The sequence below is a fragment of the Poecile atricapillus genome, chromosome 6 (assembly GCF_030490865.1).
Source record: "Poecile atricapillus isolate bPoeAtr1 chromosome 6, bPoeAtr1.hap1, whole genome shotgun sequence".
Lineage (NCBI taxonomy): Eukaryota > Metazoa > Chordata > Aves > Passeriformes > Paridae > Poecile > Poecile atricapillus.
In genome coordinates, this window is record NC_081254.1 from 26,557,380 (window position 1) to 26,580,430 (window position 23,051).

The 23,051-nt window shown below is 45.7% G+C and overlaps 1 protein-coding gene across 3 annotated transcripts in view; it reads right to left on the reverse strand.

The window, feature by feature from the left end:
* SH3PXD2A (SH3 and PX domains 2A) overlaps window positions 1–23,051 on the reverse strand; it is a 247,902-nt gene that overhangs the window by 177,904 nt on the left and 46,947 nt on the right. For all 3 annotated transcript variants that reach the window (XM_058841021.1, XM_058841020.1, XM_058841019.1), the window contains exon 3: window positions 1,377–1,452. In XM_058841021.1, coding sequence (XP_058697004.1) covers window positions 1,377–1,452 — 76 coding nt within the window. The remainder of the gene's footprint in view (window positions 1–1,376; window positions 1,453–23,051) is intronic.

Below are 23,051 nucleotides of genomic sequence, written 5' to 3' on the forward strand. Positions count from 1 at the left end.
GAAAACAAAACAGGCCAGTGACAGTCAATACAGGAGGAACAAATGCTACCTGCAGACAGGATTTTCCTACAGCACCTCATGTGAAGCCATCTGCACTCCTGTACAGTGCTTTCACAGACCTCAAAATGCTTTCCAGTAAGAATGGCAGTCCAGCAATTTCCATTCTTATCACAAACAGGTTTCACAAAGTGATTTGGCTATGAGTTTGTTGATGGTACAGCTAAAAAGAGAGCCCACTCTTAGACTTCTCTCTTCATCCCAGACAGGAAATGGATGGCAACACCACCTTCCTCCAGCTACAGACTCTGAATGCAGTATAGAACACTGCAGAGAGCAAACCCTGAGCCTGGGACTGCCTTCCACAAGGTCTATGGAGGCTGCCAAGACCGTGCTACCCTGCTGTGGCTCTGATGCTTGTGTCATGTATTTGTGCTGCTGCTTTTTAAGTCCCTGCTCCCCAGTAACCTTGGAGCTGTGCCCACTACACATCTGGAGAAGCTGCTTTGCCTGCAAATTGTGTTAGGGACCACAGCATGCTCCTGGAGAGGACTAAGCCCTCCCATCCCAGCTTCTCTTCACAGACCTTAAGGAAAGTGCTGAGATCTCCTTTTTATAGTGAGAGACAGAACAGAGCCTTTAACAGGCTGAAAATACTCCATTTATCCTGGTAGGCAGTACAGCAAGCCAAACTTTAAGCCAACAGCCAGAATTGTGAAGTCAGACAATAGGGAGCTGGCCAGAGCCTGCACTTCCAAGTGCACACTGTGGTCTGGCTCATCTCCTCCATGCCATCCCTGCAGCCGCTGCTAAAAGTAGAAGTGTGTGCTGTTATCCTGAGGACAGGATATCTGTCATGTCCAGACCCTCTACGAAAGGTGTCACAGAAACAGGCTTAGGCTAAAAAGATAAGTAAATATCTTATTGGCCAGCATTGCAGAAATCCCTATTTGCATTTAACCTTCCTTCAGCTTCCTTTCTATCACAGGGGCAACCCCAGTTATTAATTCCTTATTGTACAGTAACAGTGTCTGCAGAGCCACAGCATCCAGAAATAACAAAGACTGACTCTGGTCCCCAGTGGTCTCCCAAATGGTGGCTGGAGCTCAGGCTGCCTGGTTGTACCCCAAAGACACAAATCCCCCAAAAAGCCATCAAATTCCTTTGTGTAACAGGGCATGAGCCAACCTGAATCAGAACAGCTGATGCAAGATCTCCTGAGAGCCCTAAACACCATGCCAGTTATTTTAGGAAAAGGTGCAAGGCTGTGTATGGTCTCCCAAAGAAAAGGTATTTATAGGAATAAGAAGTACTAGAGACAGTAGCTGGGGAACTGCAGTCTCCAGCCTTTTTATTTAGGGCTTTCCCCACAGCATTACCTGGTAGAAAAGGAATGATTCTTTGCTTGGGATCTTTCTGGCCTCCTTCAATAGGGAACTTGTCCAGAAGCTGCATCTGCAAAGGAAGAACAACAAACATCTTAGGGGGAAACATGGACCATCTGCATAGGGACCAAGGGATCTCTTGGTTTGCGTGTGCTTTAAGACAAAAGCAACTGCAGGAATTATTTTGTCTTGTTGGAGGGAAGTCTGTACGTAAAAAGGTACGATACAGTTCACTCCAAGAAAGGGAGGGCAAATTTCTGGCAGCACAAAGGAGCTGGGACAGGGCCCAGGGAGACAGCTGAGCCTGGCCTTACTGTCATTCTAAAATTAGGCTCCTAGTTTTTGCTACAAAACACATGCCTTGTCTCTAATACACAGCCTGCCTGTGCTGGTGGAGTAACAAGTTTTACCTGTCCATCTGACCACCCTCCTTTCTAAAAATGCTGTTCAAGCAACCAGATTAAATAATAAATAAAATAATATATATAATATGAATATATATATATTATATTTATTATATAATAATGAAAACACCTGCTCTGCTTTTATGGCAGAGCCAGAAAGACCCACTGTTCTGATCCAGTAAGAAAGAGCTCTGTTCTCTCTGGGAGACAGAGATGGGGTTTTGGAGAGTATCTTTCACTGCAGTTCCTTCATGGATTACAGCAGGCAGGGAGGCCTCAGAGAGCAAAACATCCCACAGAACACCAGCCCCACCAATGGCCTGGAAGCACAGCTCAAGGTGGGTGTGCTCTCAGCCCAGTACTCTTTAGCACATAGTTTCCGAGCCTAGGAATGCTGATCTGATGTTCCCTAAAGGAGCCCTACAATATACCCTTGGATGATGAGGCCTGATGGACAGCTGCCACTGAGGCTGAAGACCAGCTGAAAGGCCTCAGACAGAAAGATGCATCTGCTCTTGTGATGCCTTCATGGACTTGCCCCAAAAAGACCAGCTCCAGCCCCGAAAAATGGAGTTTCAGTGTTTCTCGTCTCTCCCATTCACCCTCTGCAACATTTCACTCTCATTCAGCACATGGTGCTACCAAGACAGAGACCCAAATTTTCCCATTCTGTTTCATTTCTCCCTGTGTTTCCTATGCATGATGTCTCTATGATGCTCAATGTCCCCTTCCTACTCAGAAGCCCTGACTCCCTTGGGCAAGGGGAACTCCAAAGCTCCTGCCATGAGCTCTTTTCCAACCGACCAGGAGAGACATCTTTCAACTCACAGCCCACAACTCCTGTGATCTCTGAGGAAGGAAAGGAAGGAAAAGCAAGCAGTTGTGTTACTTGCCCTTGCAGAACCCCTATCTCCTCACTTCAACTGGATCTACAGCTCAATACAAATATGCAAAGTGGCAGCAAGAGCTGGGGGAAGGGAGGGGATACTCGTCAATCAGCATTTAATCTCATCAGTGCTACGTGTCCAACAGAGAGGCTGTGCAAGTTAACAGCGGTTTTGCTAACTCGACAGATTTCCTTTTAAAAATATTTTTTTGCTAACTAGGGGAAAAACAGTCAGAATTTTTTTTTTTTTATTATTTTTTACTGGTTTTGTTTTAAGCACGCAGAATCCTTCTCGTCTTCCACTGCACACAACATCTCCAGCATTTTCACCATATGGCACAGCAAACCAAAGATCAAGAGGAAACTCGGGAGTAGAAGGAACATCTGTGCAGGAGAAGAACTTAAAAGATCCCACATGTTTCCCCATCAGGGAGTCAGCATGGTAAATAAATAGACCATAGCTTTGCGGATTGTTAGCTAACTCACTTTTCTGTCTACAAAGACACGTTTTTTATTAAAAATGGGAAATTTTGTTTTCTTGTAGGTAGAGCTCTGGGTGTCTGAGGTCAGGCATGGGCAGGAGCTTCCTTCAAAGAAGAGGCGGAAAAAAAGAGGGGGAGGGAATCCCCACCTACTGACTTGAAGTTTCACTGTTGCTACACTTTTAGCCAGGAAGGCAATTCTCACTTTACTATGCAGTGACTGATTGAAACTGGAAATGATACAGTCAAATTCCCAGGGTTATTCTTGGAGTTAGATTATCTTGGCTAATACAAGCCTTTTTAACCACATCAAGAGAGCCACAACGGGTATAACTTAGTGCTATTTATCTAAAGGGTGGATATCAGCAAAATAGATACAATAAACTGAAGCTGGAAGAGTTTGGCTAAACTTTCCTAGACTACATTTTCCACCCCAGCTCTTGCCTCCACTGGGAAGGTCTGGATGTCAGGGAGCTGGGGGAGGCAGGGGCACTCTGGAAGCCTTCAGGATGTTGAAGTTGAATAAAGTGCAGCAGAAGCAGGGAGCCTTTCCTCAGCACTTTCCTGCACCCAGTTCTGCCATTCAAAGCCAGTGCAAGTTAGAGCTGAAGTCCTAGAAAAGCAGGGTTCTGTATCCTCCTACTCACAGAGAAGGATACAAAGTGGAAGATGAGGAACAGATGTATATAGGAGAAAAAAAAACATCAGTGGACCTAAATGAAATGTTCCCAAATCTTCCAAAGATGATGGGATGTCCCGAGCCAATTCACAGCCCTTTCCTCACATGATTAACAGACAAAGACCAATAAACAGATTTTCAGTTCTGTTAATTAGATGTCTGCAGAGCATCTGAAAGTCAAAAACTCTTTTGTCTGTGACAAATGTTTTTCCATTGAAGGAAGTTACTCTTGTTATAACTGCAAATACACATATGATTGATGAAATAAACCCTTCAGTTAATGCCCCAGTTTATTCTGCTCAGACGCAGGCAGTCTCCACAAGTTGTTACTCACATCTTTGATATGTGATAATTAACTTAGGGACAAAGTTTGCTAAATAAGAAAGCAAGTCTGTCACCTGGGGTAAAATCATCCCTGTATGAAGGCAAAGAAGGGAAGTCTGGATGCAGAATCCCAGAGAACTGAATTAGGGATGTAGTTGGCTTTGGGCAGACAGGAAAACACAGCTGGGCAGTGCATTTGGCAAAACTGGAGGAGCTCAGTCCATCTGCTTACAATGAGGAGGAGCCTCCAATTGCATGACTGGTGTAGTGAGCAGAAAGAAACCTGTTACCATGTCCCTGTATCACAGGGTGGAGGATCCGTTTGGAAACAGGGAGGGTATATGGAAACCAGGAAGTGAGCTTTCCATCCATTCAGACAGCATGTCTGGAGTCAGGCTGAACAAACATATCCCACTCTCACTTCTAGCCCAACAAATGCATGTCCACAAATAACTCACCACCAAAACTGTCTCTCCAGTCTTTGTCTCTCCAAACTGCTCTGAGTTTGCTGACATCTTTCCTACTCAAGTCCTGTACAGTCCTGCCTTCTGTTCCAAGCACCTTCCTTCTTGCCTCTGCCCAAAACTCCTTTAGAAGACCTGCTATAAAACCTTGTGGTCCAGATTATGACTTTCTAGCAAATGATCATCAATTAATTGCATTAAAAATCAAGGGAATTACTCATGTGAGTTCCTGCTCATTGAAAAGAGAGCAGACTCAAGAGTACTGGCCCACTCCACTCCTTTCTATTGGTACATGAAACCACTTGACTAGCAAGAATTAAATAGGAAGATTTCAGAGTATCAACTCAACCACTTCCCCATGCATCTTCCTTCTCATGTCTTTTGCTTCAGGTCACCTTTACTTAAAATGCAAACGTGCGGTGAAGAAAGAGCCACTTCTGCACACAAAAGCAATTTGGGTTTGCCACATAACAGTAGCTCCGGTCATTTCACATCAGCTCTGCTGTGAAAATAAGATTCCACTCCTGTCTGCCTTGCAATGGTAATATCTGGTTAAAAAATCTTAATAAAAAAAACCAAGCGCCCTTTGAGATGCTACAAGTAGCATCTCTGAGGAGGAGAAACCAAGCAGCTTCCTGATAATTTACTACATTTTGGTACTACTCTCTTGGTTAAATTTTCATGAAACAACATTTCTTTCTGCTGCAGACATAAGGACTTACAGCACCCAAGCCTAAGAGGCAACATCTCTTTTGAAGAAGATGCTTTTACTCTGCTATAAACCACCCAGTGCAGGGGATGTGAATATATAAACTATTCAATGGCTTGACCCTGTGGCATTTGCCAGTGGAAACTTTGCTCCTGGTTTGGTTTTGAGGTTTCTGAAGTTTGTGTCCAAATCCAACTCCCTAAAATTAATCCACTGAGACAGTTACCTGACCTCCACCTATGCCTTATACCACAGACTGTACACAGGTTCTCCTGGGCTGTTGTTGGTTCCTCCCCTTCCTTCCTTGCAGCAATTTTAATTCCTCTGGTTAGAATAATGAAGTCCTCCTCTTAAAATGAGCAAATGAGGACACCCACATAATCTCTTAGTGTGGAAATCTGGTTCCTTTTCAAGTGGATGCAGGTTTGTCACATGCACAGATAAAAATCAAAGCTCCGCAGGAGGTCAGCACTGCAGTCACAGGGAGATTTATTTATAACACAAAGATCCTGAGGATGACTTTCATGCAAGCCCCTTACTTTGGCAAGCAAAATGACATCCACTGCTGCAAAATTATAAAGGACCCTGACCTTCTACAGAGAGAGATGAGGCCTCTCTCCCTTTCCAGGGTATAATTTACTTGTGTCCCAGAGAAAGAGCAGTTGAAAATCAAACCAAGAGCAGCAGAGTTTTTGCAAGGTGCCCCTAGAAACCCCAGCTTGCCACTTGACTTGGCTACTCAACTTGTCCCAAGAGTACAGTTCTTCCTACACTGAATGCCAAGAGGCATACCAGCTTCCCTTTTTCCAAGTGCCCATCAGAAAATGCATTTTTAATTAAAAATGAGGAAAGCTGTCAATAACTTTAATTTAGACACTGATGGACTTGAAAGGTAAAGTATATGAGGACAGTCAGGCATCAGGCACCTCCCTTCTCACAAGGCTGATCTGATCTCCAAGTCCAAGGAGAAAAGAAGGGCTACAGCCAACTGAGAGACAAGGAAGAGGAGAGGAGGCATCTGTACATGTATGGGGTTGTGTGCACACTTCTGAGAGAGTCTGCCAAAGAAGCTGGAAGAAAAGCAGATACTGCCAGGGATCTGAAACTAGTGATGACAGAACTCACACCTCAGCTAGAGGGGTTAAGGGCATCTGCAAATCTGAAAGTCTCTAATGCAGGTAACACGAGTTTAGATAAGAAGGAGAGGTAAGATACCAGAATAGGAACAATCAATTAAACCCCCGAGGAGCTGCAGTAATTTCCTTTCATTTTGAAGTTGGAAAGCAGCTGTGCTGCTTGCTGATGGGATTGATGGTTTCAGCATCATCAGCTATATTTTGAACTATAAACCAGGTCATGTGCAAGAAAGGGAATGGCCAAGATGGATTTGAATTGTCATCTGCCAGATTTCTCCAGTGGATAAACCTCTCTGGTCCTGTCTCTGGTTCTGCACCTGCAAAATGTGAGACAGATCTCAGGTATGTGGCATGAGAGTAAATCAAGCACCATCAAAGGCTCTGAGCCTCATGCTGCAGAGCAGGAGTCAGAGACTGAATTCAGAAGAACTACACTCATCTAAGCCCAGCAGGACAGGAGCAAATGGAATAAGTATTAATGGTAGTTTTCAGATACAATTATCCTCTCTTCGTAGGCTTGTTCATCTATAGCATATTCCAAATCCTGGTTGACCAGGGAATCCAAAGGGGTCTTTCTTAAGGAAGACGGTTGGCCACCATTTCTAGAGAATGGATCTCATGCTGCTAGGTAACATATAAACATTTAAATGTCAGCAGGTGAAAACAAGCAAGCGAGTGGAGAACACAAGATACCATCTCCACAGATTCACCTTCTACATTCTGGTCTAGAGAAGATAATTTCTTCAGTTGTTTTGTTTTAGAATAGGTGTTCTGCTAAGGTTAATCAGTGGAGCATCCCTGATGTGAACGGAACGACCTCATTTACTCCAGCTCAGGCCCATACCTGCTGAGATCAATGACAGGAAATACATGGCAGGGAATAAACGCTCTGCTGCTGGGGCAGATCCCTCCACAGCATACAGCTGTTAGAGAACTTTCTCTAGATTTCTCTGAGCTTCTTTTTATTTCTCCTCTGCTTCACCCTCTCACAGGAACAACAAACCAGTTCGCTCTCACGGACACAAGACAGCAGGAGGCCTGCTTAACTCCCACCCCTTCAAAATTGGCCAGAGCAGAGCTGTTCCTGAGCATAACACCAACTAGGAAAAGTTTGCGAAGGATGTTTGGGTGAGGATGTGGAACAGACTGAGCCCAGGGGAGCTCATCTGCTAGACACACACACACACAGAACTGACATCTTACACAGCAGAAGGAGGTGAAACTCCATCTCTTCCTAAAGCAGTAACGGGTTCCACAATGCAGCAGGAATAGCTATATCAGGCAGCCAGTGACACTGGCTCCCTTGTGGTGTTACATGATGCCACAGCATGCAAGAGAAGTGCAATAATTCAATCCCTGAGAAGCAGCAGCAACTGCTTTCCTTTTATTTTGAAAGAAAAAAAAATTAAAGCAAAAAGTCATCCGGATAACCAGCTGACATGCCTGACAATTACAGCATTATAGGATATGTTCTGAATTAAATATAGTGCAATCCGTGAGAAAGTCAAACAAAAGCAGGAAAATGCATGTAAAATAAAGAGAACAGACATTTACAGCATGGTGTAATCCTCAAAGGGAAAATGCCTGTCTCAGGTCTGAAAATTTCCACAAGAAATCTTGGAAATCTTACAAACCTCTCAGTATCCAACTAAAACAGCCAGGGGAGGAGAAGGCGGGGAGCAGAGACTAGGGGTCTTTCCCCAACTCGATCCATCAAAAGAGGGAATGCTGTTTCCCAGCTGAGACATTTGGTATTTTTCTTAAAGAAATGCAGCTTTCTCTAACAGCTCCGTAGAACGAGTCCAGCATTTATGGCCAACACAGCCTGGCAAAACATTCTGAGGTGCTGGTTTGGGATGACAGAGGCACTTGGTGCATCTCTGAAGAGCTTCTCAGAAAGCCCACACTGTCCTTTCACAGAGCAGCTATTGACGTCTCCTGCCAGAAGCATTTTCTTTCCCCAGTGCTAAATTAATCTGGCCTCATCCAATTTAACCACACTGGAAGATGCTTGGACAAAGGCTACTTCATACTTTTCCATCTATCCATGGTGATTATATGTCCCCTGTTACTCTGGTATCTACAGAGGATTTGTCCCAACAGCATCCCTGGGAAGTAAGGCCATACCACAATGCCTGTTTTAGACAGATGAATGCTGCAGTTATGTGGTACCACAGGGTCACACAGAGATGTCAGAGCCATGCTGATGCCATGTCCCATCAGGTCAATTAGCTTCTGGGGAAGGCTCATAATTTTGTGATGGGATGCAAGCAATTTGCTGGATTTTCTTCCGGAGCTGGGACATGTAGAGCCAGCCCAGGTGCTCAGGCTGCACAGCCTAGGCATATTCTGAAAGGCTCACTGCAGGTCACAGTAAAAATCCTGTCTGGAAGAAGAGTTAACTTCAAAAGAAGAGCATCTTTCCTTACATCCTGCAATTTTTTATCCTTACAACCCACAGGCTTTAAGTGTTCTTTCAGACTGTACATAAGCCACAAGAGACCAGCATGTCCCAGCGAGAGACACTGCAGTAATAGTGCCCTTGGACACTCAGCTCTGGCCTTCAGACAGCAAAACTGCATCTGACAGCACTGTCAGGGCAGAGGTTCCAGTTTTAAACACAATGGCAAGTCTAAGAGCTTCACTGAAAGGGAGCAAAGCACCAAGGTCACTTCCATTAATCACTGCTTCCTACATCACTTGGGCATTTTAAAAAGCATTTACTCTCCATCCTTTAAATTTTAACCCTTTCAAGCCAATGATTGAAATACAGTGTAGCCCCACTAAGACTTTAGGATTTATCAGTTTACTAATTTTACCAAGACACTCTAGAGGCCTCACAGTGCAAAAACTGAAAATGCCTGCCCTAAATTCATGCAAGTAGGAGCAGCTCAACTCAGCTTAGTCCAGCACAAAGGCTGGACAGATTGGTAGGAGGCTGCATGGCTTTGAAAAACCCTCTGGTCCTTAAAAAAAAGCCCTGGCCACAGCATCAAACACTGCACTGCAGCTGCAAGCAGGGTGCTTGAGGAGGCATCCCAAAAGCAGCAGAAGGGCCATTAGCAGAGCACTGGTATTAATTGCATCCTTACTGTTAGCAAAAACACACACCAAATATTGTCAGCATGATTTACAGGCTGTTTTGGTTTTACCACTGTTTTGTTCAGTGCTGTCAGACCATCCAGGGAACCAAACTCCTGCTCTGTAACATGACAGATTTAGGATGGCATCTTGTGGGAACAGGGGCTGTCCCTTCATTAATGGGTCCCCTCGTTTGCCAGTTCAGGCAGTCCCCTAAGGGGATGTCAAGAGCTGGAGAATCACATCCGTCAGGCAGGGCCCTCCTCTACCCTTCCTTACTCCTCTTGCATAAAGAGGCAACAGTGGATTTTCATGGTGTTTTAGGCAGGGACTACCCAGACAGCCAGACCCCATCTTTGCAAACTGATTTTGTTTAAACTAGTGCAAAGCCTGGCATAAAAACTCTCTGAAACCAAATTTATACGTTGAATGGTCATTGAACTTGCTCCCACAGAATCCATCCTCAAAATCTTCTAAGTTGCTCACACAGTGCTGACCATAGTTTTAACTAAACCCTATTAAAAACACACCCTCATTGAAATTGGTAGAGTTTTCTGAGTCTGCAAGAGTACTTCCCTGCTCCCACTGCTAAGAGAGAGATGAGAGTTTAGCTCAAAATGTATGAAACTTAATCCCTCTGTTTTCATAATCTACATCTTCTCTACAGCCTGTTAGCTTTGCTTGATATATTGTCCCCTGGAAACCATGAATAACTTCAATATTGAAAACAGAAACAATAGCTCAGAACACAATGGCACATTTTACTTCACAAACTCCATCTGAAATGGTATCTACTCATCTCTGTAGGACACTTCTCATAGCTCTGGGGAGAGCATCTGCCAGAGGAGAGCGACTGCCCAGCACAGTACAATGAAGAAACTGTGCCAAGCACAACATAACCACAGGTTTTAGCTGCATGCTGGGAGAAGACTCCTTTGTCTTCTTTTCTTCCTCTCTCCCTACCTCCAAACCCCAAGATGTTTTGCCTGTGTATCTGGCTCCAAACACACGTGTATCTTGTCTTTGGGGGGATTTAGAAAGGAGTAGAGACAACAAATTCCACCACCTGAGCAGGCAGAGAGAGCTGCACAGATGTAACAGACACCTTGCTGGGGGTCTCCAGGGAGGTAATAAGCAGCCAGCAGGACAGGAGGTGTCCAAGAGCTCGAAGGCAGCTGCCAGCTTTACACCCCAGCCCCAGCACGGGCCCTTCAGCTCAGGCACTGCCCAGCCTTGGGTGCCATGCTGGCATCTCCCCAGGATGGTCACATGGCACACGGAGACAGCAGAGGTGGTCAGTGCCTGGGAAGGGCAGATTCCAAAAGCATTGGCTGTCCAGTTGCGCTTGCAGTGCAGGGAGGAAAGGATTTACACACTAGAATACAATGTGAGAACAAACCTAGGTTTGCAACAATCTCTCTTTACTGGTGCCCACTGTAATGGCATGTCAGAGATTGGTTTCTCTCTGTAGATTTATTTCTGGATAGGAAGGACAAAGTTCATGGGTATCAGAAATCTGTTTTAAAGAGCCCTTCCATCTCTAGCACAGGCATCTGAGCTGCACAGTCAGACCCACACCAGCTCCTCCTGATCTCTGCCCCAACATGCAGCATGGACAACTTTCTCACTTTAAAAGCAAAAAGGAGATTTCGGTAAGATCTGAGTTCATAAAGTCCATGCCCAGAAGGAGAATCCCAAAGGACCCAGCACCCTAAGAAGGGAGGCTAGGACTGAAATCTTACTTTTTTAAGTACAAGTCTGCTTGAGGACTTTCATTAATTTAATTGAGAATGAAAGCAAACTCTGGGAAAGTAGACGGGCTTGGACAGTGGCCACGACGGCTGCGTGTGCTGCTCAGAGCCGGGTGGGCACTCCAAGTGTTTACAGGGCCTCTGTGTTACGCTCTGCATGCTCGAGCCCTACTCGGGGATTTTCATTCAGATAATAATCATCCGTCTCTGGATGCATTCCTTGTGGACCAGATGCTATTCTGTGTATCATACCAGCTAATCACATGTAATATTTGGCAGAGTATTAAAAGCGTCGATGGAGGTCTTTGACAATGGTAGGGGTTATTTTGGTCTTTTTTTATCTCAGTAGCTTTCAAGTGGCACAGGCACGCTGTCCAGAAATACTGTCAGGACTGTGACTTTTCCAAACTTGCAGATGAGAAAACTGCTACAAGTTGTGAGGGAGAAAGAGCACATGGAGGCAGATGCTTGCATCCAGGAGGAGAGGGACTCCTTCCAGCTCTGTCCTTCCACAGGAGGTTTCCTGCCTATATCCCTGCCTGGTGGCATTTGCAAGACCTGATGGTGAGGCCATGGTCAGCAGTACCAGGTGCAAGAGGTACCCAGAACTGTGTTACCCACGACAGCAGCACAGTGCTGCCTTGAAAGCCAGAGTTGTTTTGCCCATCCCTGGGGCAGCAGCAGAGTTTTAAGCCAAGACTGGCCACAGGGCCATGTAGGCTGTGCACGTCCAGCTTGTCAGTGAGCATTTATGCCTGCTTTCCTCTGGCAGATACTTCTCCAGTAATACAAGGAGTACTGCAGCACCAGGAACAGTTTGTACTTAACTACACATGTACTCAGTCACAAAACAAAAACACAAGTGTTCCTCCAGCCTGTCTGGCCACACATGCAAACCATGGTGGTCAGCTGAAGGGTACTCAATGGGTGTGCACTGATGCAAGGGATACTTGGGTGATTCAAGGAAAGGGTGCTGGGGAAAGCAAGCCACAGGAAATTGTAGCCACAACTCATCACATCCAGCCGCTTCTTCCCAAATACTTCTGAGGGGAAGAAGGTGACCTACAAACTACTTTGATGGGCAGCCTGATGTCCATCCAGGACATCCAGCAGTGATGATGCAGATTTCTATGCTCTTCCACATCTTGTAACCAGCTTTAGAAGCTGGATGGGGCAAACAGGCAGGACAAACAAACACAACAGTCATTTGTTCCCTGCTGGGCACCATGCAAGCGTCCAGGGCTATTTCTCATCCTCCCTGTGGATTTGCACTTGTCTATTCTATCCTCTTCTCCATCACACAAAGCCACAATAAAGGAACATCTGAAAGATGTCCAGATTGTGGAAACATCCTCAAAAATGTGTTCAAAATTCCAAGCCTAGCCAACAAGCTGCAGGTACCATACAACTCTCTTCTGCCCTAGCCCCTAGAAATTTACATTTCACAGACTTCTGAAATTACATGATGATATTTTGTCATAGAAAGTATCCAGGAAGACACTAAGTTGCATCAAAGAGATTCAAGCCATATCCAAGCCCTGTAATTCCTTTATGAGCAGCAGTCAAGCTGTCTGATGGCACTGCCTGATGGGACCTGGCTGCTAGTTTTGAAAGCCCACATGTCCTCCATAGGGTTATCTATCTTTAGCTCCTCACCATTATGGCTGTAAGGAATCAGGACCAGAGAACTGCCATCTGCAGAACCCAGCACTAGAAATTCAATTAAATAAATAAAAGAAAAAGCTACCAAGAAAGAAGTGAAGTGAGGAGGAGGTGGGAAGAGGAATGACACATCAACTGCTTTCTACTGGGCACAAGCAATTTCAAAAATTGAGTTCCACGTATACATCCTGCTGAGAGTAAGAAAAATATCAGAGCACAGAATGGCCCATTTTCCATTAGAAAGCAAGCCACCAGCCTCATCAAAGCACAGCTACTACCAACCTCCCTTCCTCATCAAATATGGGCAGAAAAGGCATGGGAGGGCAGCAACTACACTTCCATGGCCAGCACAGAGAACGCTCTTTGCCAGCAACCCAGATACAAAGTTATCTTGCTTAATTAAGACGTTGTTTGGCTCAAGTAACTGACAAAATACATTTTACTACCAGACACACACACACAAATAACTACTTTGCTGAGCCAGGTGCAGACAATTGTTTCTAGCCCTTCATCTGGGACTGGTGCACGTCTCTGCAGGAGGTCAGGTGTTGAAGAACATTGTGCTGGCCAAGAACGAAGGAAAACTTGAAAGTGGCTGAGGAACAACAGAAACAAAACTCAAAATAATTTTTTTCTACCCTAACAGGTGCAGAGATGTGATTAAATGTGCCTAAAAACTCAGGCTTTCAACATGGCCTGAGCATCACACTGCAGATTCAATATTGTCAAGGAAGCTTTGAAATCCCACCCCTGCTTTGAACCCTGCAGATCAGTATCAACCTGGAGAAGGATTTGAAGCCAGAGGAAAATGTTCATGTTTCGAAAGCAAGCGCCAGCAGGGGAAAGGGGAGGCAAAGGGGCTGTTCTCCAATTACAAGAGAAACTGTGAGAGCAGTTTGGGCAGGTGATCCCCTTGCCTGAATGTGGGACTGAACAGCATTAAACACCGCAAGTACAATAGACACTTGAAAACAAAAGCAGATTTCCCTTCCTAACCATACTGAGACATGCAACAAGGTAAACTGCCAGACAGCTTCACTTGCCTTTCTGTTAAAACTGAGCAAAGGAACAGGATTCAAACACCAATTCTGCTGACAGATGGGCTGACACTGTAATAGGATCTCATCTACTCAAAAGCATCTCTCAAATGTCAGAGGTAGAAAAAGAACTCCAGATTTCATATCCTGACTCTGAATGAGTCCCTCGAGGTATTGCTTCCATATTTGATCCATGCAGAAAGAACCTATTCCTATCATCAGATAGGGACAGAGAGAAAGAAGGAAAAACTGAGATGAGGCAGAGATACTGCTGGAGAGTATAGGGTTGATTCTGAGTATAATGCTGACTTGCAGGAGTCTGACAGTTCTGGGACGTGTGCAGATGCCCTGTGTGCCTGCAAGTAGATTAAAAAAAATATCAATGTAACTACTCCAAAAAGCAACCAATGATTTCTAGGATGCAAAGGCCACTTTTCCATGCTTTGGCACTCATGTAAAGGTGAGATTTTTTTCATGACGCCACTGAATTTTCTGGCACAACTGAATTCCCCTCCCAGGAAAACCTCTTACACTTGCCTCCCCAGCTGGATGTCTCCAGGAGCCATTCTGGTGCCCCACCGATAGCAGTGAGCATACAATGATTATGTAGTTAACAAGTACCTACAAACTGGTTTATTCTTTACTGAGAGGGTGATCAAACACTGGAACTTGCAACCTAGAGGAGTGGTTGATGCCTTAAGCCTATCAGGAACTAAGAGGCATTTAGACAATGCCCTTAACTTGCTTTAATTTTCGGTCAGCCCAGAAGTGCCCAGGCAGCTGGACTACATGGCCATTTTATGTCCCTTCCAACTGGAATATTCTAATAATGAAGGCCTGTAGCATGGACATACAGCAAGGATTTCTCTATTTCAAGATTATGGCAATCCCAGAAGATGAGAATTTTCTGTGAACTTTTACTGTACTTGGAGCAGAACCCAATTCCCTGGACTGAATTTAAAACTCCCTGAGAACAAAATGATCAGTCTGTGTTCTTGACATGACCACAGTCACCGTTCCATCTAGATACCTGACAGCCACATCTTAACATATCCTCTCAAATCTGTGGGAGATGAACTCTTTCAGAACATGGAATGCAAAGGACAAATCTAGAAAACCCAGCTTTAATCAGGGCAGGGAAAAACTACAGTATCCTGTCTCACAGCTCTTATGGTGCTTTCACTGTCTGAAAAAAATCAGACAAAAGGCCAATATATATTTTGTGTCTTTAGACTAAGAATTACAGTTTGCACCAGAGAAGTATGAGAGATCATTGTTAAATTTGCCACCCCCACGGAGAAAAAAGAGCCCCATTGCTGGTGGGCTGGAGCACATGGAAGCTGTGACTGTAATCTTCCCTGCAGAGCTGTACCTCCTGATCTCCCAAAGGCAGGACACAGCCACTGGCCAGCATAAGTGGCTCAATCTTGAAGTCTGCCTTCCCAGTTGTCCCCATCTCCCTTCCTCACATTGCTAAAATACTGCTGGCAATGTAACATACTGATTTCAACAGGGAGCTCCCAAGCTGAACTAATCACAGGGAACAAAGGCATTATATCTTTCAACTTCTTGTGCCTTTTCTGGCCTCTAACACCAGACTTAGCTCTGCTCAGAGCTGGTTACTGAAATTTTTTACTACTGAAATACAAATAAATGAGCAGGCCACTATGAGAGAAGGAAAGAGTTAGTTTTCCATTCTGAATATTGACTTATTTGAGAGCATGATGTATTTGAAATCAAATTTTTAAAATATATTTAAAGAGCTCTCTTTTATAGAGGGACTTTGTAATGATGTGGAAAATTCACAGATCCCAACATCAAGCCATGGGTGGAGGGAGTCTGGAGCTTGAATTAAAAATAATGTGGTAGTTTGTAGAAATTAGTGGCACCAATTTAAATCCACACTCACCTCCCTCCTCAAATAATCACCCTGTGAACAGAGGTGGTTTATGGAGCCCTCTGGAAAATGTTCCTCATGGCCTCCATTCCGGACCCAAAATAAAATACATTACATCGCAGCAAATACTTCACCAGGGTGCTGCTCTCTCTTCCCCCAACCCACGCCTCCCATTTGTTGCTAATTAAACGAAACAGCAGGTGCTTAGACCACAAGCACAGCAGGGCTGGAGCGAGTGCAGTGATTAAACCCCCCTGGAATGTCTTCTTGGAGAGCTGCATCTTTCCAGGGACTGGACTCTTGGAGGAAAGATGAGATTAGAGGCGAGGGCTGGGTCACTCTTTGGCTGTGAGCTCCACAATCAGAGGGTGCTTTCGAAGAATGACAGATAACTAGAAACATCAGGTCTTTGTTTTGCCAAGCCACCTTCCCAGCATCCCTGCTACAGGGTGCACACAACAGTGTGTGCTCTGCCTCTGGGCGGGAGACATCTTCTTTGTCACCCAGCTGAGAACCATCATAACAACACAGAGCAGCCTCCCCCATACCAAGGCATGTCTGGGCACCTCAAATCTCCAAGCAAAGATTAGCAATGCAGTCCCTGAGGCAGGAAGCCATCCCAGCCTAGCCCTGGGTGAGGCTAGGGAATGGATACATCACAAGCCAGAGTGTCAGAGCTGGCCAGGAGAGCTATGGGTTGTGTCTGAACATATGACAAACCAGGTCATGCTAATGAGATGTTTCTAGTTGCCACCCAGAGCAAATGCCTGCAAGCTCAGAGAACAATTTTGTAAGAGTAACTCACTCTGGGATGTGTCCTTACCCCGTGGCTCTTGGCACATCCATTTACCTGCTGCCTCTGTGCTGCGATCTCATCCACAAGGGACTCTGGGGAAACAGCACAGTCTGAATCCCCCCCCCCCCAGCTCCTTCACATGGAAAAGAATGATCCTTGCTGCCACCAATGCCATCACCAAATTTCACCTCCTGAGATCAGAAATCAAGCAAAAGGAAAGGCAGATGCTATTCTGTTATTGACAGGGCAGACACAGTGCTGTTAAGAAATGGACAGGTGTGGAGCAAGGTGCATTTAGGGGCAGCCAGAGCTGAGCAGCCCATCAAACCAGCTCTTCCTGCATTCTGCTCTAGGGCCTCCTTGCTTTGCCCCAGTTAAGTCTTTTCCCTGCTCACTGTGCACTCCACCAACAGCCACACTCCCTCCCATCCCAGCAGGCCAGTCTCACCCAGGTGACTTGGCACGGAGACAAGATGGGATAACTGCAATCACCCAGAGGACCCTAAACCAGTTACCAACTGGGATAACATGGTACAAGCTTAGAAATAAATTCCTCATCCCTTCTACAAATTCCCTTTCCGACCACAAGACTCCATGGGACCAGGACATAATCCCAAGAACGAAAAGCACTATTTATATTTCTGCTGAGCATTTCACTTCTGTTTGGTCACTCTGCTGATGTTTCACTTCTTCACCAAACCCTGTCAGAAATGACTGGGGGCTCAGGGGGAGGAGAGGGAACGTGGTCATTATGGTCTGGCTTAGCTACTGTAATACAGCTAACATTTGGCTCTGTTAAAAACAGTCCAAGCCAAAGACTTCAAAGCGCTTTAAAAACATTAATGAATAAACTTTCTCCAGGAGGGCTGATTATAGCCCCCATTTTATGGGTGGGTATTTCCAGATAACCTTCCTGCTGCACCAGCAGTTCCCCCCTCCTTCTTCCACACAACAGACTCCAAGCTCATAATTATACAAAAAACATTTCCACATTAAGGTAATGAAATATATTTTGACCTAAGTGTGGAACAGAATTCATCATGAAGTTTCCTAACAACAACAGGCAGGAACTGACAGCCCTAGTGCTCCTGCAGCTCACAGCACACCCCTGCTCAGCTGGATAATCTCCCACACCCAGAACCAAAGTGAAGCTTTAGGACTCCTGTCTACCTTGGAAGCACCTTTTGCAAACTTTTCCCTTTACGTAAGGCTAGCCAGGGGCCACCTTCATGCAGCACATCACTTGCTCCATCTACCTTATTCCCAGAATTCAATGGCAAATCTCTACCACCTCCTAAAGCACCAAATGCTAAATCCTACCCTTATGTGCAAGCAACCAGCACCCTCTAACCCTCAGCACGGTAACACAGTGAGTGTTGCGCAAGGCAACAGAGGTTTTTGCAAAGCTGCACTAACAGTTACCAGCACACCAAAAAACTACCAGACAATCTGGACTTGTTACAAGAATGCAGGTGTTTGCCATGTGTCATCCCACAACACACTTTCTTCATCAGGAAGACACATGCCAGCTTTGTTCTAGCAGCAGCACATCACTGTAGTGACCAGGAGAAGCCTGGACTTTCCCCCTCTCTTTCACAGTGTTTTCATGGTTTGTCCTTTACCTCTCTCAAAACACCTGTTTGAAGGGAGCAGCCCAGCAAGTCTCACTGGTTTTCTTAACACACCCTTTAAAAAACAAATGCATCAAGAGCCAGACACATGGCTCTGATGTTACCTCTGTTTGTAAAAGCACCACTAAATAGATTAGGATCTACCCTTGACTGACCTGGTGAATCAGAGGCACCCCTGCATCAACACTGATGCCTCTGGAATGGCTTTAATAGAGTGCTCTGCTCTCGGTGTACTGCAGAATTACAGAAATTATCTTAAACACACTGTGATGCTTTTCTGAGTCTCCACTTAGCCTTTTGTGAGCTTGTTCACAGCTCCTACCATCAAGAACATGTCAGCAATTTGTTGAAGTGCAAATCTCCTCACTGGACTGCAACTCCCTGCTCTGATGCCTTTGCATCCTCAGAGGGTCCCAGGTGGGATAGCTTAAAAAAACTTTAGTTATGGCCACTTGTGTGGGTCAAGGCTCAATGGCAGGTGTGGACTCAGCAGGCTGCCAGCCAGGCCAGTGCCAAAGGTCTGATGTGCGGTAAGAATTCAAGCCCTTCCTTTCCTACACAGATCTGAGACCGGAACTCTCCTTTTAAATGGAAAAACACAAGGTGGAGAGCAAAGCCTTCAGCTTGGCTGAATCCTGTTCAAACAGGGCACCGAGGATGGAGAACACAAAGCTGTGCTTCCCCCCGAGCATCACTATTCCTGCTTTTCGTGTGATTCACCATGTGTCTGCTCAGCTCTGTGGGTTTTACTGCCCTGACCGCTCCACTTCAATGCTTCCCCTGAAGGGAGGGAAGTGGAAATTGCAAAAGGCAGTTCTGCAGTGGGAATACTTACATTTGCACGAGACATGACACTGCTCTGGTTGCAGAAAAGGAGAACCATGCTGTGACTCGAGGCAAGCAGGAACGGAACAGGGGGCAAACAAACTCCCAACTTCAGGCTCCATACATTGAAGATGAAAAGATCGGTCTTTCAGATGCTATGGGGAAGAAGCAAATAGCACCCAGTGCGCATAAATCAGGCTGGGGTGAGCCTGATCAGGAGCCTTCCCTAGGGCAGGCAGGACTGTACACAGTCCACAGTGGAAGAGATGCCAGTTGATGCTTTGCTGTGTCCTGTAAGCAAACCATGGTGTGACAGCACCAAGAGCTACTGCTCCTTCCAGACAGGGCCTTCCCACATCTGAGCCTGTCAGAGCAGAAAGCTGGGACGAGTGAGGTGACATGGAATAGAGCCCTGACAGAGCCCTGCATAAACTTTCCATTATGGCTGGGCAATTTTCTATTTGCACTTAAATGCAATAATGTAAATAAACTCCCCGTAACCCTTCCAGGGCTATTTAAGACGTTTGCGAAAACAACCAGCTCCTCTCATCGCGAGCCAAGGGATGCGAACACAACAGGCACTTCTCATCTTGGTCTCCGCACACTTAATGAAAGTGAAGGATTGTATTCCCTGCACAAAAGCGGAATTGTGTTTCAGGGCTGGGGGTGTGAACTCCGTGCAATTTTCTGGCAGTATAAATAATTGAAAGCTGAGTACGATTAGGGCAGAGTGACAACGTAGGGGAAGGGGTGGAATTGTCACGCCCGAGCTTTCAGGGCTTGGGTGCACTGGGGAAAAAAACAGCCACGGAAAAATCCCGCCAAGGAATTTAATTTTCACACAGACGTTCCTGAAAAAAAATTAAAAAGCTGATCTTGCTCTCTGGTAGGAGGAAACATGCTAATGAAGTGGCACTTGGAGAATTTGCTGCCTGTGTGAGGCCAGCAGCCCCAGAGCTGTAGCTTTGGCTGGGGCTGGTCCCACAGCCAAACCACTCTCCTGTGTTTTATTGTTCCAGCAAACAAAACCTGGAACAAGGGTAACAAACAAGTGGGCTGCTCCCAAGGCTGAGCTTTAAGTCCTGCTGTGGAGATCTATGAGAAGAGTTTCCAACACCAAAATAATGGAGATGGAGGAGGGATAACACAGGAGGTATATACACTGAGTCTTTACACACTCTGATGAAGAAAGGCTTTCAGCCCAGTTTTTACCATGATTCTGCATAATCCCTTGTATGAGATACTGTCGATGCACAAACCCAGCACGTCTGGGCCCCATACCAAAGCTTTCCACCAAGGTTCGGAATTTTTGGGAATTTCAGGCAAGTTTTTAGATTTCCATTAGCACCACAACCTTGCAGGGACTCATGCTTCTGATACATTGGATTTTTAACATGCGAAGCAACCAACAGCTATGAAAATAGGTGTGAGTCCTCCACAGCTGATATAACTCAATTCAGTTCATTAGGAAAAACTTGTTGCTTTTCCTCTCTGTGGCTGTATCCAGGAGAGCCCTTCCCACAACACAGGTCCTCTAACATCCCCACAGCCTCCAAGCCAGCAATAAGTGGGGGATGTAGGTATTGATGGTAAGAACAACTTACACAAACCAAAACTCTAGAAAGCAAGGGAATAATTCCAGAAAATAACACCTTTGACCAATTTCACTGTTTTCTGTGCCTGCTAGAGGCAGCCCACATACAATTTAAAAGACACAGCTAAGAAGTCAACAACCTCTTTGTGATGTTCCTAATATTTCTTTAAAAAAACCAAACAAAGAAAACTCATTTGCCTAACTACATCTAGAGCCCAGACTACCAAGACAGAGTGACAGCGGTGTCACCTCTGTTCTTGCCTTGCTGCTGTCACACCCTGAAGAGCTGGCTAAGCTACCACCTTACTTTCTAAGGTCACCCATGTCCTGGCCAGAGAGGTGGATTGGTGCTGAGCAGCAAATATTTCCCCAAGCCATCCTGCAAGAGATTCCCATGCTGCAGATTAGGGGCAATACTCAAGTGTCAGCTTTATAGTCCAACAGAAGCCAGGTGAAGAAGTACAAAAGGGGGCGTTCCCATAGGCTGGGTCACCTTCTCAGCTGTGGGTTCTTTGCCATGGTCATTCAATGCACCTCTATTGTAGGTTGGCAGGCACTTTGCCATTTCCTCATCATGGCCCTCATCCTCATCTGACGTGTAAAGTCTCTTTAAAAACAAATACTGGAAGCTGAACAGATTGTTTTGCCAAGCAAACATTTAAGTAATGATGCAAATTCGAAATATAAACAATTCCATTTATTCATTGAACACAAAGATACTGCCCCAAGCCAGCTGGTATCCTAAGGCTAGAAGGACAAACGGTATTTTGATAGCTTTTAAATCAGTGGAGACAACCATTCTCAGCTCAATAATCATGTCAGCTATTAATTTTTTCCCAGGGGCATCTCAATTCCCCTGGGAAGGCCTGTTACAAGCTTGCTGCTGGGCCATTTTTCTGAGAGCAGGCATTGAGGGGTCTCTCCTACTGAAGACCAAGTCTTGCAAGTGTGGCTGCACCAAGAGCTCCAGCACAGCTGCCAAAAGACAGGAGGCACAGTCAACCCTCACAGACAGTGCAGGGCTCCTCTTGGAAATCTGGTTTTCTGCATCCCCTGCAAACCTTGCACTGCAAGTCTCTCCCCGCACTGTCTGGGATAACAGCAGCAAACAACTGTGTTTACTCAGAAGAAAGGATGTGCCATTTCTCCCCAAGGAGCCAGCCTTGACCTTTGGGAACAGACGTGTTGACAGCCCCATGTTCAGATTTCCTCTGAATTTTCCCAGTCTTGTTTCAGTTTCAATAATGCTCTTAAGGAAGCTGTTCATAAATGAAACCCTACAGCTGTTGCAGTAACTCCATCCCCACATTTCCAAGATTATCAGGGATGTCCCTGAAGCCAAGCAATGGGTATGAACCTGATGGGTCAGAAATGGAGCCAGGCCTCTGGTCTGGAGAAGGATTTCACAGCAGCTCTCAGCATCTACAGCAGGGCCAGGATGCTAAGGCCCAGCATCCCACACCAAGGGAACAGGAACAAGGGAATCTTGATCCTGGCAAACCAGACCATGCTGGCCAAGGCCAGCACTGCCCAAGCAGAGGGAGGCACATGCAGAGCCCAGCCTGAAAAACACCAATTTCACTGTGCACTTGCACCACGGTCTGATGCAGCAGCGTCTGCCATGCTGTTCCACCCTCGCCCCATTTGACCCCACCTTCTCCTCCAGCTTTCCTGCCTGTTTCCTTTAGCACCCTCAGATGCACACAAGCAGCCCAACAGAAACACTCACTGAGCTTGACAGAGGTTGAGAATCCTTTCAGCACAAACCTCCCACGCTGCGAGAGAGGCAAGCTGCATCTCGCGCGGAGCCACAGCAGCAGCAGCCCTCCTTCCTTCCCTCCCTTCCCACAGTGCCAGCCAGGAGCTCTGCACAGGGTGGCACCTACAGAAGAGAGGGTCACCCATTGCAGAGTGACACTGCTGCTCTGCATGGCTGGGAAGACCAGTGGGTGACTGCTCATGCTGCTAAAGAGGCCTGGTGGGTTGAGGGTTAGGAGTCAGCACTTGCAAACACAGGAGAACATTTGCCCCATTCCATTCTTACCTACACTGTTCACCACTGCTAAACTTAGTGCATGCTTGAACTTGTCCATTCACCACTCCTGCAGAGCTGAAAGCATGAACAACATGAAATAGCAGAGGCCCTAAAAAACAATCATCACTGAGTTACACTGCACTGGACCACCAGAATCAGAGCTGTAGGTCTCCATTTGGGCAATTAACCCAGACTAACTAGTGGAGTGAATATACACAATTCCATCAGAATTACAGAATTCCCTCTTTGCTCTGCACAATTTCTAGTTTTTATACT